The sequence below is a fragment of the Talpa occidentalis genome, unplaced genomic scaffold, assembly GCF_014898055.3.
Source record: "Talpa occidentalis isolate TD23 unplaced genomic scaffold, MPIMG_talOcc4v2.1 talOcc4.14, whole genome shotgun sequence".
NCBI lineage: Eukaryota > Metazoa > Chordata > Mammalia > Eulipotyphla > Talpidae > Talpa > Talpa occidentalis.
In genome coordinates, this window is record NW_023601433.1 from 72,097,124 (window position 1) to 72,123,276 (window position 26,153).

General features: G+C 48.0%; 1 protein-coding gene across 1 annotated transcript in view; it reads left to right on the forward strand.

Annotated features, from left to right (window-relative positions):
- MYO18B (myosin XVIIIB) overlaps positions 1 to 26,153 on the forward strand; it is a gene marked incomplete at its 5' end in the record, with an annotated part of 234,879 nt that overhangs the window by 35,255 nt on the left and 173,471 nt on the right. Inside the window, 1 exon segment of the mRNA XM_054694681.1 lies at positions 9,345 to 9,489. Within this exon segment, the coding sequence (XP_054550656.1) occupies positions 9,345 to 9,489 (145 nt within the window).

Below are 26,153 nucleotides of genomic sequence, written 5' to 3' on the forward strand. Positions count from 1 at the left end.
TGGAGTCATTGGCTGTCCTCATATAAAAAGATGAATTTCAGTCTACAAACTCACACCATATACAAAAAGTAACAAAAATTGGATCACAGATCTAACTCTAAAATTTAAGAGCATAGAATTTCTAGAAGAAACCAGGAGAAAAATTTCCGTAACCTTGGGCTGGCAAAGACTGCTGTGACTCCAAAGCACAGTCCATAAGAGATTAACTTGATAAACTACCTCATGACAATTAAGAGCTTCTGCTTTATGACTGTCACTGCTAACACGGCAGAACCAGCCACACTCTGCCTCTCTAGGTCTGGAGTCTGGCCTGAGAATTTGCATTTCTTACAAATTTCCAGGTGGTGCAGATACTGGTGGGCCCGGAACCCAGCTTTGAAAACCAGTGGAGTAGAGTTGATTTCTGCAGTGGGTGCCGTGGAGCCCCCATCTTTAAATTCTGGCAATTATTCTACTCTTGTGCTTCCTAATACCCCCCTTCATTGGGGGGAATCTGCAGCATGTTCTTTTATGCCCTGTTCCCCCATGAGTGGGTGCCATTAGGAACCACAACTTTGACCTTGACAGCAGAGAATGAGAAGCTATCCCAAAATTTAATGAGTCTTGACCCGAGTGTATCCATTTGAATGAGCAAGAGGGTGAGTGGTGGTTTTCCTGTTGGTTTCAAGGAGGGAAATTGCCCAGCCAGACCTGCTGAGCTCTCTGGCCCTTTCTTAACAGCCTGCATACAGGAATGGGGCACAGTTTGAATCCCTGTCAAGGAGGCATTTGAAGGGGTTTTCTTGTTGTTTTCTCTGTTTCTGGGAGGTGTTTTTTAGACCAATTGATTAGTGGGAGCAGGTAGAACCTTCCTTTGTTCTCTCTGCTACCTGCTAGGTGTCTACAGAGTGTTCTTTCCATTGTCTAAGAATGAAAATAAGATTTGAAAACTCTTTGGTCTTTGAAACAAGCTTGGGTTGGTTTCAGGCATCGGGCAGTGCAGGTTCTTGGTGGTCAGAAAATACTTCCTAAGAATGTGAGTTGCTAAGTACAAACCCCCAAAGTTGGCAGATTGAGCAAATAAAAATACAGGCTGTCCAGAACTTACTCGTTATACCTGATCTGACAAACAGCTTAGTTGGTATAGTTAATAATACTGTATTACATGCCTGAAATTCACTAAGAGAATAGATCTTAAGTGTTCTCAATACACACACACACACAAATGGTCACTAAGAGGTTATAGATGTGTTCATTTCATTGTGGTAATCATTTCACAGGTATGCATATAGCAACACCTAAAAATATACCTAAAAATATATCATTTTTATTTGTCAACAGTAACTCAGTAAAGTGGGAAAAAACACAGAATGCCCCATTAAATTTGCATTTCAGATAAATGTTGACAGTTATTTTAGTTTACGGATATCAATACTACTTGGGCAGGCCTGGAACATCGGATTCAAATCAGAGAAGACAGCCTGGCGGAGGTGAACACAAGCTGGTCCTGGGTTGGTTAGACAGGTGTACTCAGGCCAGCACTCCTGGTATGCCAGATGTTGCGGGACACACCTGTGCTAAGATATTATCTGTTGTTTTTCTGAAATTCCCTTAACTAGATGTTCTGCATTTTATTTTATTTTATGTATTGCCCAACTTCATCCCGGCTTGAGACTTCTTTCTCCGCCTCCTAGCAAGTCTCTCTGTATCAGCCAGTTCCATCCTTCCCTGAAAACTCACTGACCACAGTGGTTAAGAAATGGGTTCTGGAGTCTGAAATATCCAGGTTCAAATCCCAGTACCAGCACTGAAACTGGGTGGCCTTAAGCAAAAGGGCTTTATCTCCCTGGGCCTCAGTTTTCTCATTTGTAAAACAGTGATGGCAATGGGCTCACTTGCTCCCACATTAATGGGGAAAGCCCCTCAAGCACTTGGACAAGGTGTGGAATTCAACCAAGGTCGCCTTCTATTGTCACCACCATTGTTCTTATTCACTGTTATCCAGATGGCCTGCACTGGACCAGTGGGTGGGGCAAGGCCTTGGTGGCCCACCAGACCATCAATCCACACTCCCTGTGGTACATGTCACGTTGTTTTCTCTTACTGGCTTTAAATATGTTCTCTTCTAGTTTATATTCTTAATAAAATATTTATTTAAAATATTAAATGAATTCAGGGCCTCCCTGGTGGCGCAGGGGTTAAAGCCTTAGCGCTATCAAGCTATCGGCAGCCACTGAAATTAGAGTTTGATCCCCAGCCAGGGATCTGACCCACATGACACAGCAGACCTCTCCTCTCTCACCCACTGCTCCCCTCAGCTGTGTATTTCAGTAGATCTGCCTGTTCTGCTCCCCACTCTGTCTCTGGTGAATCCTCTCACCACCCCATACCTCTGGCCTACACCCAATTCTTGTATGCATAAATAAATAAAAAAAAAATCTTTAAAAAAATTAAATGAATACATATATTTTGTGGAAAAATCATACAACTCCCTCCCCCCACAAAAACAAACAAACAAACAAAAAACAACCTAAAACCTTATGTACAGAACAAAACCCAAAAGAAACACATTCACACAAACCAAAAACCAGGTGCCCATGACGTCACCATCCCTAGATAGCCTTTGGTAACATTTTTGCAGATCTTCTTCTCAGTATTTTTCCCATGAAAGTTTTACCTAGTTCATAATAAACTGTATATCACTAAAACTTTCACAAACAACGTTTTTAATGACCAGACTTCACAGCAGAGTCATGAGTCGCTGAACTATGTTCATTTGCAAGAAAACTCTAAACTCTTCGCTGCTGCTTAATAATGAGGTGATAAAGATCTTTGAGCATCCATTCCTTGGCCTCCCCACCAGAGGTGCCAGCCTCCAGTTTCCTGGCCCTGTTTAAGGAGAGACCCCTGTTAATGATCTTTTTTTTGTGATCTCCTTGATTACAGCCTCTCATGCATCCCACTGCATGTTTACTTATAGCCTGTCTCCCCTCAGCCCTAAGTTCGGAGAGGACAGGGATGCTTCTGTGTTCTGTTCACGGAACCAGGAGCACAGGGAGTGCTCCAGTGATGTTTGTTGAGTGAATAAATGAATGAGCACATCCAGGTCACAACTTGGCTAAAATCATGTCTTTTCAATTTTCTAGACTGTGCTTCCATAGTAGGCAGAGATACACTAATTTCCTTTAATTTGATCCTGCTGTGTCTTGGGAGGCATTTCTTAGAGTCTTGGAGATCTTATGTCTGTCTTTGGATTCACTGCATGGATCCCTGATGGCTGTTGGGACTCTCAGAGGGCCCAGAGAAGGGGATTAGGGAGTTGGGGACTCTGAACCTTCAGCCAGCCTGGGCATCCGGGGTCAGTGAACCTAGGATGAGTAACATGGTGGGGCCCAGCTCTGTGGGTGGACAGCTTCTCCCCAGCATCAGTGGCTCTTATTTGGGGACATTAGCAGGCAGTCTGTCGACATTCTTTCATCAACTAATATTTGTTGATATTGCTAGAAATCTGCCTCTGGCACACAGAGATAACTCAGCTGTGTTTCTTTATTTCTTTTTAAAGATTCATTTATTTATTTTCATACAAGAGCTGGGGTATAGGCCAGAGACATAGGAGTTTGAGAGGATTCACCAGAGACAGAGCAGGGAACAGAACAGGCAGACTGACTGAAATACACTGCTGAGGGGAGCAGTGGATGAGACAGGAGAGATCTGCTGTGCTATGTGGGAATCTCCCTGGCCAGCTGGGAATTGAACCCATGCTACAGAGGCTGTGGACAACTTCCCAGCGCTGTGTTCAACCTGCTGCGCCATCCGGGAGGCCCTCAGCTGGGTTTCTATTGACAAAAGACTCATGCTCCTGAGGTGGGTGTGGGCTGCCTCACCACATAAACACATCATTGTTTAAGCCAGAGTGATAGGTAACTGAATAGAGGGGTGTGAGGTTTGAGGCCAGGTCGAGAGGGATAGAGGCATATCAGGGAAGGCTTCCTGGAGGAGGTGACAGGCACCTCCTCAACTGAGAGGGAAGTTAGACAGTTACAGTGAGACTATCATTCCTGTTACTGTAATGTAAAGGTCAAGATGGGGATAGCAAATAGGGCAGCATGGCTGAAGATCATAGGATGAGGCCTGGAGCAGCTGGAACAGGGTCTGGGGAGGGAGGGAGACCTCTAAGACCCCCCCTTCCATGGTGACCCTGGTTCTCAGTGGTTGCCTTGCTTGCTGGCTATCAGTTCCACCTTCTAGACCCTACGCTGTATGTCACTGCTGTCACATTTCAGTTTCTAAATGGAATTTATTTGAGAACTGCCAGGGTACCAGGACACATTTGAAATCAAAATCTTTCATATTATTTTCTGCACTGTAATTTGTTTTTTTGCAGCCTTGCCTGATTTTTTAAAAATGTATCCAGTCCTAGTAGTCATAATAATAATAATCCTTGTGTTTTTGCAGTTTGCTTCTGGCTGTTGCCTTCCAGACTTTGGCCTGAGGCACATTTATTTCTCATGACCCAGGTGTCAACTGTGGAGAAATGGTTTCCACACAGAAGGGTAGGGACTCGTGCTCTCATGTCAAGCTCTGCCAGGAGCTTTCTCTTACTTGATCCTAATGGCTTTTTGAGCAAAGGGATTATAATCGTGTTTTTTCCAGGGGAAGTAAGCAGGCTCAGAGAGCTGAAGTTATTTGCCAAGGGCACACAGCGTTTGAGTAGCAGAAACAGAACTGGAATCCAGGTCGGCCTCACTCGAATCTGGCCCTCTTGTTTGTCCCACTCTGTCAGCTCAGTCCTGTGTCATGGCTAGACACTGTGTGCTCTGGAATCTAACCCACTGGGCCCCCTTGGGTTACCTAACCTCAAGCAGCCTCAGTTTTTCCCCTGTGGAACGGTTAGAACAACATCCAACTCCCCAGTCTGCTGGTAGTAGAGTTTCTGCCATGTGGTGACCATGCCCCACCCCTTCCCCTCTCTGGGCTGCAGTTTCCTCCTCTGTCAGCTGGAGAGATCCATACCTACCTTATCAGGTAAAAGCACTTATGATAGTATAGTAGGTGCTCAATTAATGCTTTCTCCTCTCTCTCATTAAATGCTCTCCCAGTGACTAACCAAAGAAGACACAATGGTCAGTGTTGAGTGCGGGGCAAAGCCCCTTGGAAACAGCTAGCTCCTGGCTTTGAACTGACACCTGTCCTGCCCTCCCCATGATCTCCATGAGGTTCACCCACCTGTACAGGCACTGATATCTCCTTTGCAAATGAATCTAGTCATTGCTCATCCTTTGCTTTGCAGAGCTGGGTCCATGTCCAGGGAGGTGGAAGGCTGGGAATCCCCGGGCTGCTTGGTTGCCCAGACACAGTGGAACGTGCCCCAGCCCTGGAGGAGAGGGGGCTGGTTTACATCCCTTGATGCCTGTGAGACCCAGATCTTTCTGCAGTCCCCACTGTGCTTCCAAGCAGGGTATGGGGTTCCCAGGTGCCAGTGTCCTCTGGCAGGGCACCTCCTGTAGCCACACTGCAAGCTGTGGCTCCCGGTGCCCTCTGCATGACATCCTCAGTGTTCTTAGAATCCCAGGCCCATGTGTTTCTTTAGCCTTGCATCCTTCTCCTTAGAGAACCTTTCTAGCTCCCCAGTACCCACTCCACATGGTCATTCCATTTGCTTCATCTGCCACTTCTTCCTGGAAGTCTCTGACCTTTCCACTGGGTTCACTGACCCTTCCCAGCCCCCAAACTCACTCTGTGCTGTGATCATCTCTTTGTACATCTGTCCCCCTTGTTGGACCGGAAGCCCCTTGAGGACAGAACCAGATCTGATTCACTTTTCACGCAATTCTGGCTTTGAACCTGGACAGCAGTGGGGAACGGTGTTCCCAGAAGGAATAACAGCCTGGGTACAGGCATGTGGGTGGGCCATTTTTCCCACTCCACCAAAATAGAAACTGAGCCACGATTCACAGTCAAGAGGCCTGTGCAAAGTCACACTTATGAGGAAGGCAGTGAAGACAGCGTCAGTTCTGACTCTAAATCCAAACCTGGCCTCTCTGTACTGCTGGACCCTCTTGGGTACTCTAAAGGCAGCCAGGTGAATGTGGAGAGAACATTTTAGATTTTATTTTTTTCACTAAATTACCTGCAGTCTTTGGTTGACCTTGAGCTTCTGACTACATCAGACAAACCCTGGGTGTCTTGTGAGTTGGCTTTATTTTCCCACTAATTTTTTTTTTAATCAAGGTGAAACCAAAGTGAAATGTATAAAGTGCACTCACTGGCTTTAAGTATACAAATCAATGATGATTATATTCTTTTTTATTTACTTATTTATTTTATTTTTAAAAAAGATTTATTTATTTATACAAGCACTGGGTACAGTCAGAAGCATGGAAGGGTGAGAGAATTCACCAGAGCCAGAGCAGGGAGCAGAACAGGCAGACTGATGAAGTACACTGCTGAGGGGAGCAGTGGGCGAGACAGGAGAGGTCTGTCACGCCATGTGGGACCCTCGCCAGTGCCCGGGGATTGAACTGGCGCTGCAGAGGCTGCGGGCAGCTTCACAGCCCAGTGCTCAACCATTGTACCGCCAGGGGAGACACATTCCTTTTCTTTTATTGAGGTAACATTGGTTTATATCATTATTTGTATTTGTCTCGGGTGTTCTTACCACAATGTACCCATCACCCAAACACCCCTAGTCAAGTGTGCTCCCTTCCTGCTTTTTTCTTATTCCTTCCCTTCCCCAACCCTCTCTGGTAGTCCCAATTTCATAGTCTACTTTCTAGGGTTAGTTCTTAGTTTGGTTTTATCTGACCCTTTGTTTCGTGTCTCTATGGTCCACATAGAAGTGACACCATCTGTACTTGTATCTCTCCATCTGACTTATTTAGCTTAGCATAATCCCCACCAGCTCTATCTACATTGTCACAAATGACAAAAGTTTATCTTTGTTGACAGCTGAGTAGTATTCCATTGTGTATATGTACTACACCTTCTTGATCCACTCATCCCTATTTGGGCACTTAGGTTGTCTCCATATTGACTATTGTAAATATTGTTGCAATGAACATTAGTGGTTTTATATTCTTTGGGTAGATTCCAAGGAGTGAAATCACTGGGTCATGTGGAAGATCCATTTTTAATCTTTTGAAAACCTCCATACTGTTTTCCCTAGGGGCTTGACCCATCTACATGTACACAAATAGTGTCGTCTTTTATGTCTGACTTCTCTGACTTACATAGAATCTGTGGGATTCCATACAGATGGTTGTATGTATCAATGGCTCGTTCTTTTTCATTGCTGCATAGAAGTCCAGACAGAGTCCTGGAATACCCGTCTTTCTCCATTCTCCTGTTGGTAGACATTTAGGCTGTGAGATGAATTACTCCCTAATTTGACTAATTTCACATTTTGACACAAAGTGTGGATTTTGCCAGGGCACTATGGAGAAGTGTTGGGCCCTCTAGAAGTTTAAGGGACTGAAAACATTCTCTGAGAAGAATCATTTGAATCAGAAACATAAATTTGTCCCTCCTTGTCCTCTGTTGTCACAGAGACCTGGGGAGAAGGGAGCAAGAGAAAAAGAAGCAAATAAGCTTTCGTGGAAGTTTTCTCATTCTCCCCTTAACATGAGCTAAGCGACGGATGATGGCGTCCACCTGTAATTTAAAGTCCAGTGCTCATGGCTGGCAGTGGGAGCCATAATAAATGTGTTGTCACTGTCCTTTTGGTGTCCTTTCTCTGCTACTCTGAAATCTCATAAATAACCAAGAGCCTGTTGGTAAGATGCCTTCCTTCCCTCCGTTTGCTCCAGCGAAGCGGTTGTGGTTGCTAGGTCGAACTCCTGGTTGCTAGGGATTTTGTGGTCCTATGGTGGCCCAGAAATATGATGGATCAGTGGAACATGCTTTTGCTATTAATTGAAATGTTTCCACAATGAATCTTTCAATGTCACTGCTTGCTTTGACATCATCCCAATGGGTCTATGATTCTCACCTCTTTCTTTAAGACCAGTTAGAAGTGTCCTGAGTGGAGGGGACAAGTGGCTTGGACTGGTCTCAGAAAAGCCTGAGCCTAGTCTTGTGTTTGATATTAATTTGCTGTGTGACCTTGGGCAATCGTCATCCCCTCTCTGGGAATTGGACTCCCTAAAATTCAAGGACCTGCCAGCTTTTGCAGCCTACAGTTCATCACCCAAGCTCTGTAAGCAGGCCAAGTGCAAATCAGTTCCTCATTATCTGCTGGTGGATTATTGACAAAAGAATTCTCGTCCCCGGCTCACTTCCTCTCAACCCAGCAGGCTTCTGGGCTAAGTCTCCTTGGCCAGATGGTGTGTGTGCAGGAGTTATAGACTAATTTTAATATTCAATCAAACATAATTGGAATCATAAATCTGAGAGGGGAAAAAACAACACCCTGCAACCCATAAACATCTGATCGTGTCATTTTCTCTTTCCTCCTGCTTAAAACTCTGGCAGTTTCCTGTCGCTTGCTCTGGGCATGACAAGCAGGGTCCATTTCAGTTTCCAAGGCACATCAGTTGGTGGTGGCTGCAAGGGGTAAGGTCCTAAGAATCTGGACTCACTCACTTGCTTCGGTTTCTTGATTGATTGGTGATGTCTGCCACAGGTCTAGGGATGTGAACAGGGGTGTGTATTTGCTAATCATGCTGTAGTTTAAAGCCCATAACTTTAATATCCTGTTTGAAGCCTTCACAATTGGCACCTGCCAGCATCTCATGCTTTATGTCCTCCCCTTTTCTGTCTGCCCACCTCCAAAAATAACTGCATATGTTTCATATTCAGTTGACTCCTTGTTTCTCTAGAGATCTCCTTTGCTGTTGTCCGCTCTGTCAAGGACCTTATTGGATCTTATTGGTCTATTGCTTTTTCAGTCTTCCAACATAATTTTGTCTCTTTTTCTATTAATCATTGGCTGGGATTAATTAGGCATTCCCACCTTAGGTACCCCTTTCCACTGACACCAATATCCTACCACTAGGTCTCATTCATACTTGGTTGCTTTTATGTCTCTTTCCACTTCTACCTTGAGAAGCCCTCAGTCGGGTTCTGGCGTTTACTCATCTTTGTATCCCCAGGGCCCAGCATGGAGCAGAGCCTTAATAAATCTACTGATGAACACATGAATGAATAAAAATCACTCCACATTCCAAAGTCAGAATGAAATGATTTTTATAACTTTCCCAGCAGTCTGAGTTCTGTGTGCCAACATACCTCAGCTTAATTGTGGGTAATTTACTGTGCTAATAAAATGACCACACACTCCCCCGAGACTGAGCTCGGCTTCAAGTTGTGAGTTTGCATTTTTTCCACCGTGATGACCTCTTTTTCTTCTCCTCTCCCTTTGCGCTCAGCCTGAAGATAAGCAGAAGGCGGCAGCTGCCTTCACCCAGCTCCAGGGCGCCATGGAGACACTGGGCATTTCGGAGAGTGAGCGGCGAGCCATTTGGCGGGTGTTGGCAGCCCTCTACCACCTCGGCGCAGCAGGGGCCTGCAAAGGTACGTCCTTCCTGCCGTGCTCACCTGCGTGACCAGCTGTCTCCTTTGGCAGATGGCTCACAGGCCCTTCTCTCAATGAGGTGGGACGGGTCAGTCTGTCATCTTCTGTGTCCCTGGGACTGCTGTTTGGGAGGCTGCTGGACCAGGCATGGTGAGAAAGAGATGGGGCTGGATTTTCCAAGCCAGCCACGCAGACCAACATGGTCCAACAGAATGTTCTGCAGTGATGGGGATGCTCTCCCTCTATGCTGTCCAGTACAGGAGCCCCTGGCTGCCACGCCACCTGAGTACTTGAAATGTAGCTACGGGAATGAGGAACTAAAGTTTTAATTGCATTATATTTTAACTAACTTAAACTTATATAACTGTAGGTAGCTAGTGCCTACTGTACTGAGCAGCGATGCTCTAAAACATGGTAGTGAAGGTTGGGTCCCTGCAATAAAGGCGCTGTCTGTCTAGGGAGATACCCTGGAGATTCTCCCCACCAGTTCTCCTCCTGCTGAGACTGCTCCCTACATAAGTTCTCCTCCCCTCTTGTGGCTGTTTGCTGATCGTCCCTCTTGCCCTCACTCTCCTTGCTCTGTACCCTCCGTCCTGATTTCTCTGCTCTTACTGTTATCATCTGACACTAGAAGTTGCCTTTATTTTGGCTTGGACTATTGCAGTAGCCTCCTTGCTAGTGCCTTGATACCTCCTTTTGTCCATCCTCAGTGTGACCATTAGGCTTTTTCCTACAACATAGACTCATCATGTCTTTCCCCTGCTTAGATTCTACCCCAGGTTCTCCTTTATCTGCTAAACCAAGTAAAATCCCTGGGCTTGGAATTCAAGGCTCCTCATTTCCTTAATCAATCTCTTCTGCAATCCTTTTCTGACCACATAAAAGTTCCTGGGGAGATAGTAGGGATCAAGAATAATGTGGTTCCTGCATTTATGGGGCTTTTGGTGACTTGTGTTGTGATTATGTCCTTATCTAGCTCCTTCCATAGGGAGCTGCTTCGTTTGGTCCCAGAACAAAATTGGAACTTACTTGTCAAGTGAACCCTTATGAATTGAGGTCTGTCCTCTGGAATGGGTTCTGACTCTGGGCCATTCTCTGTGGGGCAACTGTCCTTACACTCAAGGGCTTATGACTTGTTCCTTGGACTCTCATACCTTTGAGCCACATATATTGGCCCACTGATTTTGGAAATTTCTAGAAGCTATAAAGAGTCAGAAATAAGTAAGGTAGGGAATCCACAATTGGTCCAGAACAAGGACAGACTTACTTGACTGGACACATGTGAAAAAAAAAAAAAGAAACAAACAAACAAAAAAACAAATATCGCTTGCCTTTCAAAAAATAAGTTGTGACATGCTCAGGGGCCTGACTGTTTGGGCCTCACCACCACTGTGCTCAGAGGCTGTGAAGGCTCTCCTGGCTTCTGGGTCATCAACACCAACCTGAGTCAGGGTAAGAGATGTGGTCCCATCTCAAGTCTGGGGTGCATTTTTCTTCCTGAAAAACTAGTCTAGTTACCAGTTAGAGGTCCCCACCTCTGCATTTGGCTTTGTCCATGCCAGTGGTGCCAAATTACATGGCCAAATGCAGCCTGCTAACTGCGTTTGTACAGCCTGCAAGCTAAGAATAGTTTGCATATTCTAATTAGATGAAAACATATATAAGGCTAATATTTCAGGACATAGGAAAACTACTTGGTATTCAGACTGTAGTGTCCATAGTTAAAGTTTTATTGGAACCCAGCCATGTCCATTCATTTACATGTCTCTAACTGTATTCCCACTACCATAGTGGAGTTGAGATTCTATGGCCTGCAAAGCTTAAATTAATTACTCTATGGTCCTTTTTTGAACAAATTGGCTGACTCCTCTTCTATACAACCTCCAGGGAAGGTCGCAGCACTTGGGGGTCTTTGCGCCTCTGAGCTGCCCACTCTTTGGTTGTGCTTTGAAGAAGCTCTTCAGCCCTCCTCAGACTCAGCTACATGAGAGAGCGACTGTCGGGATCCAACTCTGACCCCAGCTTGCTGGGTGACCTTGAGCAAGTTGCCTCTCTCTGTGGTCTCAGTTTTCTCAGATTGAATTTCTAGAGTTGGGTCTGATGACAGGTTCTTAATCTAAGGTCCATGTACTCCCACCCCTAAGTGTTTTATGTGTGGATTTTAGGGGGTCGATTCATTTCCTAAGTCTGTCATGACAAATTGCCACAACCGGGTGGCTTAAAACAACAGAGATTTATTCTCTCACAGTGCTGAGGCCAGCATCTGAATCGTGGTGTCAGCAGGGCTGTGCTCCCTTGGAAGGCTCTGGGGTAACGTCCCTCCCTTGCCTCATGTAGCTTCTGGTGGCTGCAGGGGCTCCAGGCTTGTGGTCACATCTTTCCAGTCTCTTCCTGTCTTCACATGGCTTTCTCCTTCGTGGCTGTCTTCTCTTGTGTCACTTATCAGGAGTCCTGTCACTGAATGTTGGGTCCAGTGGATTTTGGACCAATCCTTAGGTCCTAAGTATTCTAGGATGAGCCCATCTCAAGATCCTTAACTAAATTGTATCTACAAAGATACTTTTTTTCCAAATAAGGGCACATTCACAGGTTCTGGGGGTTAGGATCTAGATACATCTTTTGGGGGCCACTGCTGCACTTGCAACAGGGAATCTTGGTAACTACTGAAATAGCATGCTGAATTGTGCATGAATGTGCGTTTTCGGGGGAGAGATGGAATCTATAGCTTTCATCAGATTCTCAAACGCATGCATCAGACCCCTAAAGGTTTAGAAACTGTCAAAACCCACAGTATCTGGTATGACTGCCTCGAATTTTCTTTTCTTCTTTCACTTAATCTTCGCATTTCAATCTAGAAGGGATCTCAGAGAAGCCTCTTGCATTACTCAAGATGTAATAATAATGACAATAATGATAGTAGTAACCATTAGTAAGATCCATAGTAACAGCCAATACTTACTTCGCGCTGAGTGTGCCCCAGATACTATTCTAGGCATTTTATACGTGATCACTCATGAAATCCTCCCAACAAAGCCAAGAAGTGGGTGCTATTGTTATTCCATTTTATAGAAGAGAAAACTGGGGCACAAAGAAGTTGGGGTGAATTTCCTAAGGTTGCACAGCTGGGAAGAGGCAGAGGTGGGGGTGTGAACCCCTCTAGGTGGGCTGTGGACTCCAAGCTGTCAACCCTGCACAGGGAGCTGGTGAGAGGAAGAACTAGTTCTTGCCTGGAGAACATCTCTGAGCACAGCCTCCTTTTCTCGTGACCTGAGGGTAAAAATCTCCCCTACATCAAGGGCGCCTCCTCTGCATCCTGAGGCTGCATCCTGAGGCTGGCGGCCAGCCAGGGGGATGGAATGTCACCTGCAGTGTCCAGTTCAAGGCAGTCGCTGGTAGGGGTGGCTTCTGCCTGAGATGCTGAGCGAGGTTGGGTGACTCTGCCAAGGGGGCCAGCCCTTGCCTCTCAGCTGTGCTCTGGTCCAGCGGGCTTGCTCCCTCAGGCACCCTGCGGGGCCTGGGAAGAGAGGAGTCCTGCAGGGGGAGGGCAGGCGATTTCCTTCATCACCCTGGAACCCCGTCTGCTCTAGCACCATGAAACAGGCTCAGAGAAGTTTGATACCCAAGTGTCTCCTCTGGGGGCATCTGGGGTGCCGCCTCTGTTGTGGGCTCAGGGACCTGATCCATACCTGTAGCTGCTGTAATGATGAAAGAGAAAGTCACATTTATAAATATTTTATTAATACTTGATTATGGCAATAATTCCTCCCAGTCTCCCCCACCCCACCTTATAAATTATTTTAAGAGGAGCTGCCGTCAGTCTGCCTGGGAGGCCTGCCTGATGATTTACTTACTATATATTCTGCTTTGGAAGATTTCATAATAGGTTGCTCTAAAATCAGCTATTAAGAATTTCAAAGTCGTATATAAATGTCTTTGCTTTGTGTCATAACAGATCATTTTGAAATATATTAAGAATCATTTCCATTAATCAGGATTTTTTATTTTTTTCATTAAAATGATGCTCTCCTCCCAGCACGCCTGGCTTCCTTAACTTATTTTGAGAGCCCTGATCTTATTTTTAAAACCAGATTGGTCCTGGTAGGGAGATGCAGGGCCTTTTAACTGGACTCAGAGTTTTTGAGCTGTTATAGCAATAACAACAATCTCTGCTAATAATCAGTTTAGTGTTTGACAGTTTCAAAAGCACTTGTACCTCTGTTATGCCCTTTGATGTGACTGGATTCAAACAATAACCTTGTTGTCCTTGAGGAAGAACAGCACCCTGGCAATAGTCAATCTGCTGGGTGTGAATCCTGGCTTGACCTCTCTGAGCCTCAGCCTATTCCTCTGTAAAATGGGGCTAAGGACACTACCCACTTTGTAGGCTTGTTGTGAGCATCAAATAAGTCGATTTCAAAACTGGACGGGCACAGGGCTTGCCTCATGGTGCGGGCTTCAGAATGCTTCAATTTCATCTATCTCCATTTTGTAGACTAGAAAACAGTGGCTCAGAGAAAGCATCTTGTGGCTTAGCCAGTATCACACAATATGTTCCAGAGTGAGGTTTGGAGCCTTGCTTGTCTCCCTGCAAAGATCACTTCTGCTCTAGAATTTTCGGTGGATCCTTAGGGTCATTCCCTGCTGGAGGACTGATTTGTTTTCCCTGTCCCCATGCTGCGTGCTCACAGACATGGTGCTCAGTCTTAGAACAGTCTGGGCAGGGTGAAGACTATCATGGTGCCTGCTTTACCGATGAGGAGACTGAGGCCTGCCGCACACACAGCTAAAGCAGGGGTGGGCCTTGGACCAGGTCCCTCTGTGGGACTTCTGGGAATACTCCTGCTGCTGCCTCTATTTCCCAGGTCCTCGGGGGGCCGCTGACACCATGTTTTCATGGGGCCCCTTGGGACGGTGTTTACTCAAGACACTGCTGACACCAGGGTGTAGGGGTTTCCTCACACCAATCGATTCAATCCTCCAGACACCAGCTGGTGTCCTACAATTCAATCCAGTTCTGACACTATCTGGAGTTAGCCCGGGGCCCAGAGGTAAAGGATTCAGTCCCGCAAAACTACTCTACACTTGAGACAGCAAGTTTGGGCCATGCGAGCTTCCAACCCAGCAGCTGTTAAGAGCAGGTTTGGTGAGTCCCCGCAACAGCTCAGGAAGGCACTGTAGTTATTGTTGCTGATTTTATCCTCAGGGACGTGACCCCGTCACGAGGCATCGACGTGGAGGGCAAGTTCTGGGGGAGGGGTCCTCTGTGAGTTCTCTGGACCTGAGACTCTCCCAGCACCTCCACGTGGTCACCACCCCAGAGGTCCTCTGAAGGCTGTTCTTTAGGGTTTCATGGAGGCGACATCAGTAGGTGTGATGGATCAATCTCCAGCCCTCTCCCTCCCTGGATGTCAGGGGGTGGAGCAGAAAGTCCCAGGCTTCCAATTAAGGCTTGGTCTTTCTGCAGCCAGCCCCTGCCCGGAGGCTGTCTCAGACCCCGTCGTATTAGGAGCATGGAAGTCCCTTGTCACTTGGTGATTCCTGGGCTGCAGGTGCTGTGTGCCTGGAACCCAGGACAAAGGGCAAATATACATGCATCGCTGGTGCCAAGCCCTGTGCCACAGCCCCCAGACTCAGCTGGCCCAGTGGTCTTTCGGGACATAAAGCATTGAGTCACCCTGGAAGGGGACAGGGCAGCCGGTGATGACTGACGGGGGTCCTCACCCAGAGAGGATGTTTCCTTTCTGGTGTCAGCCCCCCTCCTCCACAATAGAAGCTGTCACTTCTCCTTTTCTCTTTTGGAAACTTTCCTCCCATTTTCTGCATTAGTAGGACACCAGTCCTTCTTTGCCCCACGGAGGCCACTTAGCACAGGTGGGCTGGTCCCAAGCTGATGGGGGCCCAGGCCCTCAGGGCCCCACAAGTTTCCAGCACGCCCATGGGCCCTGCTTAGTTAGGCTTCTCCTCATGGACGCTTTAGCACCAGTATCACAAGGGCAGCAGCACAACTCCAGGGGGCCCCTCCGAGCTTCCCTCCTTGGATCACAGCTCCTTCCCCTTGAAGTCCCGTCAGGCTGCCTGACCCTGAATTCCTTCAATGTGACCTTCCTCCAGCCCCATCTTGGTCCCTAACAACAGTGTCCTTTATCTCCCCGGGAAACATTTTTGAAGGTTTGCTCTGGGCAGCTGGGAGGCCACCTGCAGGGATTCTGGATCTCCTTGTCATCTGCAGCCTAAGTCACACAGGATACGTCCCCTCAGGATGTGGCTGGGACAGGAGGACAGCTTGTTGGACTCAGCCAGTCCTGGGTTCAGATCTCAGCTTGGCCATTTATTATCTGTGTGATTGCAGCCAAGTCTCACAGCTCTCCTGAGCCGCGTCTGCTGAGGGGGAAGAAGGCAGCTGAGAGCTATCTTGGTGCTTCCCCTAGGTGACAGTGTTCCTCTGACTCTGGGTTCGCTCAGGCCTGGTGGCTCCTGGATTGGTTGGTTCATTATAAAGAGGCCTGTTTGAAGGTGTGTTCTTCTGGTGGCAGATGGCCCTGTCCTCTCCTCCCTCTGTAAGAGGGTGTCCACACCATTCTGTCCCTCAGGCTCACTGTTCCTGAGGGCCCGGGGAAGACAGTGGCTGGGGCCCTGGGGGCTAGCCCCACACTGCCAGCAGAAAGCCTTGGTGATTTGACATTGTGGCTGGCTTGCTGTTAACCGGGGCTCATGCTCCAGTCAGCCCCCAGGAGCTATCAGGCAACCATTCAGCAACTTTGCATTCTTTCCTTTGGCAAAAAGGGGCCCACGGAACAATTAGCTGGCCTCTTGTGTTTTAAATGGCAGCAAATGATGATCTCTGGAGCTCACTAGATAAGGAGAGAGTGAGGAAGAAAGGGAAGCAGGGCCCTGGAATTGGACAGAGCTGGCTTGGAATGTGGGCTTCCTTCTCTGTGAAATGACAATAACCTGCTACCTCCCACAGCTGTCCTAGCCCCACAAAGGATGCCTGGTGCCTGGCACCCAGAAGGTACAGCTGCTGCCCTTCTCTTCTCCACAGGCCATTTTCTGTCTGTTGTCTCCATTGGCATTAAAACCTGCCTGTCAGGTGGGCTGGGTGAGGTCATTAGGCCCATTTGGGGGTGCAGAATCCAAGCCTTTTGAAGGGTGTGCCCCTGGCCTAAAAGGCACAAATGTACAGCAGTTTCAGAACCAGAATCTAGTCCGGACTCTTGATCTTGTGCCCTTTCTTCTCAGCAGCAAGAAATAATTTCTCTGTTTTGGGGCTTCCTGGCTGTGTGAAAGTGAAATGACCTCCATGAACAGAATCTTCTCAGAGTGTCCCTGTTCTGTCCCTCAGCCCGGGACTAGGCGTCAGTTTACCTGTGATCTCTTTTAATTCTCACAGCAACCCAAACAGGAAAGGAAGGAATTCCTAGTTTGTGGTTCAGGATGCTGAGGCCCAGAGAGATTTATACAACTTTGCCAAAGTCAAACGGCATCATGTGGTGGAGCCAAGAGTAGAATCAGTCCCTCTCCCGAGGCCCTGCCTTCCTCCTCTCTGAGGCTGTCTGCTGGCTGGTCCTTGACTGTGTCATGGCTGTGCAGACCTCTATCTTTGTCCTAAGCACCGCTGCCTCAGCTCCATCTAATCTCCACCCTATTCCCCACTCTCTCTTCCTCCACTAGGAAACCCACTGAGCAGAATAGAGGCAGGAGAGTGCAGAATAGAGGCTTAAGATGTGGGCTTGGGACCAGGCTGACCTGTGTTCATCTCCATTGTCCTGCTTTGTGTTGGAGGCCCTCTTGACCTCTGAGACTCAGTGTCCTCATCTGTAAAATGGGGTAGCAATAGCATCCCCTCCAAGGGTTCTTTGGAGACTCACATAGATAATTTAAGCATGTCATTATTATTACTATTATGATGATGATGATGATGATGATGATGATGATTGCCTAGAGTTGATGCTGGCAAAGCTTAGGAGCCCACAAGGCTGACTTGGGCTGGTCTTTAATCCTGTCCAGTCCCCGTGGTCCTGTGACTGTTAGAGATGCTGTACTCTCTCCCTAGAAAACCCAAGACTATGTGTCACTCTGCCCACTCTCTTCTTTACTTCACAAAAATGATAATAATGTTCATAATCCAAAGGAGCCACCAGGATGAGCAATGCTGCCTTGGCAGCCATGTTGCTTTGCTTTTCTTCTCTGAAGGCCAACGGGAGGCTTAATTTATTTGTCTTTTACTAAATTTGCCAGTCTACTTGCTGCTGACCCTGTTGCTGAATATATGACACAGTCGGGTCCATATATAACCCAAGGAGGGGCCGAGTAATGGGGTGATGAAGGGGGCTGCCAATCGGCCGCAGCTCCTGCCTGAGTAATAAAGATGTCAGTCCCTGAATGGATGGGGCTGTGACTCGGGGAACCCAGAGGTGCCTGCAGGAAGGAGAGACAATAACAATAACGACAAGGGCCCAACCCCCCTGATTTCTGCTGGGACGCCCCACAATCCCACAGCCAGGGCAGTCCATTCAAGGATAGGAAGAGGTGATCCCACACTCCCCAGACTGGGAGGAGGCCAGTGGAATTGAAATGGTGGGGTCTTGCTCTCAACATAAAGCCATCTCCATATAGCCAAGCCCTTTGCAAAGTGTTTTACTATTTTTATTGTTTTAAAATAAGCGCACAAGTAATCCTATAAAGGTGTCTTCCTATAAAAAATGGAAACAATATGGAAGAATATAAAGTATCAATAGGAGGTCCCTCCCCACCCCAGATCCCTCAGCCTTACAGGTGACTCTTGTTAAGGTGCAAAGGTGCTGTTTATTACAACGGGTGAGCCAACATTGAGATACTATAATTAACTAGCATCCACGGCTGACGTTAAGGCTCGCTCCTGGTGCTGTACATTCTGTGGGTTTTGACACATTTATAATGACGTGTGTCCACCATGACAGGCCCATATAGGAAAGTTCCACTGTCCTGACGAGGCTGGGCCTTTTTTGCTTTTAAGTGTTTTGATTTGTAGTAATACAGACTCACAAGAAGAGGCACGGGTGATGCACTGAGTTCTGGGAGTCCTTCCAGCAGCGGATGGAGCCTGCTGCAGTGCAGATCAGGACCAGAAGGAGGCATAGCTGTGTCCCTGTAGCCTGAACCAGAGGCCTTATCTCTAGGCCTCAGAAAACTGCATTTAGCTCTCTCTCTGCACCCAACAAATATGTAGGTTGGTAGCTGGGTGGGTGGGTGGATTGGTTGGATGTTTTGACAAATGGGCTCACGCCACCTCCATTTCTTTGCTCTTTCCTTTTTTCATATCACGGGGTCTTCAATTGCTTCCCAGGTCAGTTCAGGGTGATGCTCCTACTCTTCTTTCTCTGCAGGGGCTGGAACAGGTCCCCTGCTAATGGTCATGCAGGCCGTGTCCTGCTTTTTGGTGTTATAATCAATGCCATGGTGAACATCTCTGTGGGTAGAAGTCATGCACATGAGTGAGCTCTTTGGCGGCATGATTTCCTGAAAGTGGAACTCCTGGGTCAAAGAATGGGCTCCAGGTTTAACATTTCAGAGAGTGAAGCCCAGCTCACCTCACCTGGGTGTTTACACGGGTTGGCTCATTTAACCCTCACAAGCAGATGTGGTGGGCACTGCGGTTGTCTTTTTCTTTGTAGGCTCAGTGAGGTGAAGGCACTAACTCAGGGTCACACAGCTCCAAGTGGTGCAAAGTTGGACTTCTATGTGTACTGAATTTTTAAATAGACCCCCTGCCTCACTTTGGGGTTGCTGTCTTGGTCTATTACTCTAACAGATTCTTGGACTGTCCTCTCTATTCTCTGAACTCATGTCTGTTTCTGTAAATGAAGCATGCAGGGCTCTGAAAGACTGAGGCCAGTGCGCCACTACTTAGAGGGGCTTCTCCCTTCATCCCACACCTCCAGTCCCACATTGGGAAGGATGCTCCAGGAAGAGGAACTTCTGGGAGCAAAGCTGTGGTGGCTTGATCAAGGCACAGGGCCTCTGTATTCCCATCCAGGGGCAGCTCCCTGGTGCTTCAAGATTGAAACAGGCTTTGATTAAGAGAGGATTAATCTGCTGCTTTGGGTGCTGGAGGCTTCATTGATCTGTCCTTGGACCCAGCACCCCCAAGGCCTATCACCTCCTGAGCCCCATCTCACCCGCCTGCCTTCCTAATCCCGCAGGCCCTGCTTCCTTCATCCTGCCCCAGCTGGTGATTTGGCTCCCTGCCCAGCAGCTGGTACAGCCAGGCCTATTCTGGGCCACAGGCAAGGATTTATTCTGCATTTTCTGAGCATATTGAATTCATTCATTAAGCTGAAATGGCTGCTCTGGGATGTAAACAATTATATTAAAAAAAATAACAAACCCTGAAGTGGCCGATGCTAGAAGGCACCACTGCTAGCAGCTCTGTGCCTGGGGGTTTGGGCAGGGGGTGGGGGGTGGGCTGGACACCTGGGAGACCAGGTTCCAGATTGGCTGAGCACTCACTTGCTCTATTTCTCATTCTCAGCCTCTGTTTCCCATACATTATAGCAGCAGCTACCATTTAGCCAGTGCCGACAGTGTGCCAGGCTCTATTTCTTAGGACTTTGCTAACTTGACAATACTATGGAGTAGGTGTGTAGTTTCTTACAGATGAAGAAACTGAGCCCCAGAAAGGAGACAGGACTTGTCTAATGTGGATGGACTCAATCCTCCCCTGGGTCTTTCAGCCTTGATCACCAGTGACACCACTAGAGGGGAGGTGGAGGTGGATCATGACAGTACCCATGTGAGTCCTGGACCCGCCGTTCAGAGAATATACTGCTAATAACTGAAGAAGAAGAAGATGATGGAATAATTATCTGTTACTAATTACTGAGAGTCCACTCTCTGCCAGGCTGACTGACATCCTTTGCGCAATTCTTCCATTTAATCCTCATAGCTGTGACAGGCAGCATTTTATGGGTGAGTCAGTTTAGGCTTAGAGAAGTAACGTGAGTTACCTGCAGTCATGAGCTTGAAAAGGGAAGGAGCCCAATTCTGGCCTGAGGGCTGCTTTGTTAAGGTCTCCCCTCTGCCTTATGCCACGTGCATGGCAGGGTCCTCGGAGTCACCAGTATGGAGTTTATAATCACACCTTGCACATGGAAGTTGCTTCGGTGACATGGAGAACTTGGTACAGGCCAGGCATGGGGTGAGCGCTCAGCAGATGCCAGTTATTATGGGCTTTCCTCAGGTCCCAGGAAACAGCTTCAAAGGGGACAGCTTGATAGGCTGAGGTCTGATCAGCCTGACTTTAGGGGGGACACTTGGATGTGGAGAGGGCATGGATTGGGGCCCAGCCAGCACTGGATTTCTGCTGGCTTCTGCTTCACTAACTGTGCGGCTCAGGCAAGTCACTCGTGGACCTGCCACTGGGCCCACCCCTGAGCTCTCGCTCTTGCTGTTTCCCCCGAGTGACGCCTTCCAACTGAGGCCACTCCAAGGACTCTGCTCATCAGCTTGGTCACCTCCTCTGGGGAGACCCCCAGCCTACTTCACATCCAGCATTTTGGTTCATCCTTAAAATGACCCTCTGGGAGAGGAGCTGCCCCATTTTACAGATAGGAAAACAGACTCAGGGAGGTGAAAGCTCCAACTTGACATCTCGCAGCCAGGCTGCAGTGGTCTGCACACGCAGGCTCCAGTTCTTTCCACAATTCCCCACCACCCCGAAGGTGCCATGATAGCCCTTTCCTTCTAGCCTCTTGATGACATTCATTTGGGAGACCCCATCCCATGCTCCCCTTCTCATAATTTCCCGGTGCACTTTGGCATGCTCAAAATTTGAGAAGTCCTGTAGGAAAGCATCCGTTTTTCTGGGTTTAATCTGTTGTTGCTCCATCTGATTTGGCCATCAAGCCCACATTTTCTAGAATATCTGCTCATATTCCCCAGAACATGGGGGAGGAATGTGGTCTATGCATTGTCTTTCCAGCTGTTCAAGTGTGGGCAGTGATTCACATTAGATTATAAACAACTCAGTGGCAGCAATTTATAGACAGCTTGTCACCAGACCTTATAAGGAGCGGTAACTGTGGAGGGGCAAAGGCCTTGGGGCAGACAGCAAGTTTCTTTAAGGCCAGGCAGGTGGAACAATCTGTGCTGGTTGCAGGACTGCATGGGGTCTAGGGACAGGAACAACAGGCAAGCGTTAAAAGAAACAGAAAGGGTTTTGACGGTTTGGCTTCTGGCCTCTAAGAGGCTTGCATTTTTCATGGTCTCGCCAATAGAACTTTGCTGGAAGTCCCTGGGCAGAAAGCTACCTGAACTGAGTTTGCTCCTGCGCTTTCTCTTCCTGATTCACTTGTCTCCTTTAAGGGTGGAAATCTCAGAGCTGACATTTATCGAGTTGGTCCTGGGTGAAGCAATCTACACGTGTACAATAACCTCATTGACTCTCCCCAAAAACTCCTTGGGGGCAAATACCTATTTTACAGAAGAGGAAACTGAGACTCAAAGAGGTGATACCACTTGCCCAAGCTCACCTGGCTTTGGGTGATTTGAACCCAGGCAGCCTGTCACTGGAGTTCTTCCTGGTCTTGTATCATTTATAGCCCTTCAGGATTTTCTTTTACCCCCCAGGCCTCAGAATTTTGAACCTCCCTGTGAGGAAAGGTGAACCGGATGCATTAGTGTTATAAGTATGTTACATGAAGTTCAGTAATTTGGCAATAGCATGGCTATTGTTGGAAGGAGAAGTCACTTGGTGACTAATAAATGCAGGTGGCTCAGTGACAGATACCAATTGACTCAGGGTGCACAGGGGCAACAGCCATGTCATTATTTCCCTCTCTCCCTTTTATCTCTCTCTCTCTCTCTCTCTCTCTTTCTCTCTCTCTCTCTCTCTCTCTCTCTCCCTCCCCCATGTTGAGCTCACAGGGGAAAGTCTGCCTTGCAGGTAGAGTTAAGCATCTGTGAATTGCAGTTCCATTACTTTCTCTTGCTCCTTCTTTTTTCTTTCTCCCGTGATCTCCTTTGGTTGTTCTCTCTATTCAAATCCCAGCCTGCCTCTTACTGGGCAAGTGACCCTGCTAAGGCAGTTGTTCCAGGGTTACCTTGTTGGTTGCAGTCTGGTGGTTTATTTCAGTTAAATCCAGAATTTTCTAAACTAGAGAATTGTGGGACATTCAGCTTGCAAGATATGCCATAAAAGCATTCTGAGGCCAAATAAGTCTAAACAGAATGTCCCCTTCTGGAGATTCTAAAGCTGTGTTATGAAGGCTCTGGGGAGTCCTGCAGTTAAGAAACTTGTTTCACTGAGCAGTGACCAAATTGATATGATACAGGATACATCCTTTTTCAAGTGGTGCTGCTGTACATCCCACAGAATGACTGCAAAGAGGAGCCCCTTTGGGAAGCTGTGAGCCCCAGCTGTGTGGCTGCTCTTCCCTGCTCACACCTTCCCCACCCAGAGTTTCTGACTCCGCTGTGCCCTTGGTAAGCACATTGGCTGGAGCCAGGCCTCCCCTCAAACACACAGATGGCTTTGGAGGAGTAGACAATGATGCAGAGAAAGAGCTGTGCCCAGAGAATCTTCTCTTGGTCTCAATGATTGAAGAGCAAACCAAGCCAAACTTGCTAAGTGTGGTCAGCCTCTGAGGACCTCTCTTCACCTTAGCACCTCGGATGGGTGCATTTGCTGAGACCTCTTCAAGAGTAAGACATCACTTCAATGGGAAATGATCCCAGGCTGAACCGGGAGGGGCGTGAGGAAGGGACACAGGGAAGGAAGCCTGGCACCATGGCTGTATCACCAACGCAGCATCAACTGTGGGCAACTGGGAATGGATCTTGCAGGGGCCTCCAGGGGGCAGTATAGAACATGTACCCCACTGGAAGGACTTCTCTTCAGTCTTTGGTAGAGGGTATGTTCATTCTGTGGCACTTCTAGGCTGCCCTATGCAAGAGCAAGTGCCAGTATAAGATCATCCTCAATAATAGAAAGCACAGAAAGGCCTGGGGACATGGCAGAGCACCCACAGCTCTGCTCTGGTTCCACCTCAGCAGCACTTCCAGCACATGCACTTGAGGACATGCCCATGTTTCTCTGAAAGCTCTGCACAGAATTCAGAAGACCAAAACAGTTTCACACTGCCATCTGAAGTCTGTCCCTGTTTCTTTTGACTTGACCGAGAGTCACATGTATGCTCAAGCTAAGTCTAAAACTGGATATATGGGGTAGCAGTGCTCCTGGCCTGGGCAGGGGACAGAGGACTGGGGACCTTGATTCAAGCCCTGGTTCAGCCATTTACTTGCTGTGTGACGTCAGGCAGGGCACTCTCTCAATCTGTTTCCCGGTAACCTCTATAAAATTAGGCTTAATGATGCTCAGCAGCAGGGCGATCAGCCAAGGTCTCGCAGCAGTCCGTTGTCCCCTCAGAGTAGACATGCATCCTCCAGGCCATGGCTTGAGACACAGACCATTTGCGCTAAGAATAATAATAGAATTGGAATTTGAAAGTAATTCTAAAATATAGAACAGATTTAAGGGTGAATGGTCCTATCATCCTTGCATTGTTTATGTAAGTCCAGCCACACAGACAGAGACACATGTGAGGCTGGTGGTTCCGTATTTCTTCCTATCCCACGGCTCCAAAGGCAAGTCACCCACTCTCTTTGGTGTCCTGGGGAGGGAAGGCTTGATGTGCTGGGCTTGTGGAAACGTGCTGCCATATACCGTCCATCATGGGTGAGTTAGGAGACTCTCTCTAGGGTAATTTTAAGGGGACTTGACTCTTTGCCTTCGGCTGTCTTTAGATGGCACTCCCTTACACGGGGAGGCCCCACTGCTTGGGGGTTAGGATCCAGTGTGTTGGTGTCAGGAGGCCTGAGCCCAAGTCCTTCCTCTGCACCTTACCCTGGAAGATCACCTCTGAGGCTCAGGAGCCGAGTGCAGATGTCAATACTGACCTCAGGGCTGACTCAGCGAGGCAGTAGGAGTGCAGCGCTCTACCCATTGCAGGCCCTGGTGGGTGGACAGCAAGTGCTGGCTGCTGTGAGGATAGTTGGGTTCCCTTTGTAATGCTGTCTGGCAGGTATTTGCATTCTGATTCTCTTTCTTGGGTGGTGAGACAGAGGGGGCTGGCAGGAGGGGTACAAGGGAGTGCTCCTGCTGGTCAACTCCACATGTTCTGTGTGAGGCTTGAAGAAGATGTGGAGGGTCCCTAGATCATGCAGGTGCAAGCCCATGCGGACCTGGACTCTGGCCCACCTGCCACGGGGTCCTCTTTCCCACTCGAGCAATAGCGTGACTGGCTATCAAATATATACCCTTGAAATGATCTCTGCATTTCACTTTGGAGTCATTCTGAGCACAGCCTCCTGGCCTCATGGTGGGTGGTAAGAAGTATGCTCTCTCCTCCGAGTGGGCCAGGAAAAGGGAAAAACCCACACCCTCCCTGGGAGTGTCCTTGGAGGAGCCCAGGACTTCCATCTGTGGGTTTCCATCTGTCTTGTGGCCTCTCCCTCTTTGACTTGTTTTTATTTGATCTTTCCTGATAGAGAAGGCCGGCTCTGAGGCTCAGAGGGCTGCTTCCTTGCAGGGAGGGGAATGCAGTGGTTCTGGCTCCCAAACATTGGAAAAAGGAGCAGGGAAGTGGGCAGGACCCGCCATCCGCAAGAAGCATTCTGTTCCTTTATTGATTCTTTGTATCATCTAATCCCTCACTCTCCAAGTATTTACTGAGCCCTTCCTGGTGATAGCTCTGTTCCGGACAGAGCAGGGGCCACACAGGCCTCTGTGCGTGCACAACAGTGGCGACTGCACTGTCTGATGTCCCCACTCAGGTCGGGAATCCTGACGCTGCTCATTCCTGCCCCACCCGGACACAAAACTAGACCTCCTCTCCCTCCTGTCCTATCTCAAGGGATTTTTATGAGAGTAAACAGACAAGGCCCAGGAAAGCTAGTGCAGCGACTGGCTTGTGACGCATGCTCCATGCTCGAGGCTGTGCTCGCTGCTGAAACAATGCCTTTGCAGGAGGGGTCACCTGAGCAAGACAACCTCACTTGTGCTGCAATTTCCAACCTAGGTGACAATCCATGGACAACTTGGCCCCTGACTTTGAGAGAGGCTGGTGCGGGGTGCTGAGCCAACAGGTTCTATGCCTCTTCTTTGACCTCTACGCGTGTCTAAACAGACAGAGCAACCCATGGGGTTGGATTCTGTGTGGGCCTGCGTGAGCTCCCTGTGTCCCCCCACTTGGATCTCACCTACAGGATGCTGCTCAGTCACATCTGGGGTGACCCCCTGAGTCAGGCAGGATTTAGTCCAGATGAGTTCCTTCACCGCTCCTCTTTCTAGAACCAGCCACTGCGGGATTTTTTTGACTTCTGTTTAGCTCAGGAGGCTGTAGAAGTCATGGCACTTGGAATGTGGATTGTTTTAAAGAGTAGAGAGTTGATGGGGCAGCAGAGGGACAGGCCATCACCCCCTGGAGAGTTCTGTGCTATTGAATTCACTTTCAACCCCTATCACAAGAAGAAGGTCTCTTCCAGGGCTAATAGCCTTTAACGCCTCTCCTAATACTTGTTAATGGCCCTTTTAACAGAGAGAGAGACACGACCTCAGGCTCCCAGGTAACTGTATCTAATTAGACTCTAATGATAGTTTTGTGCTCATATTGTATTTATTTCTACT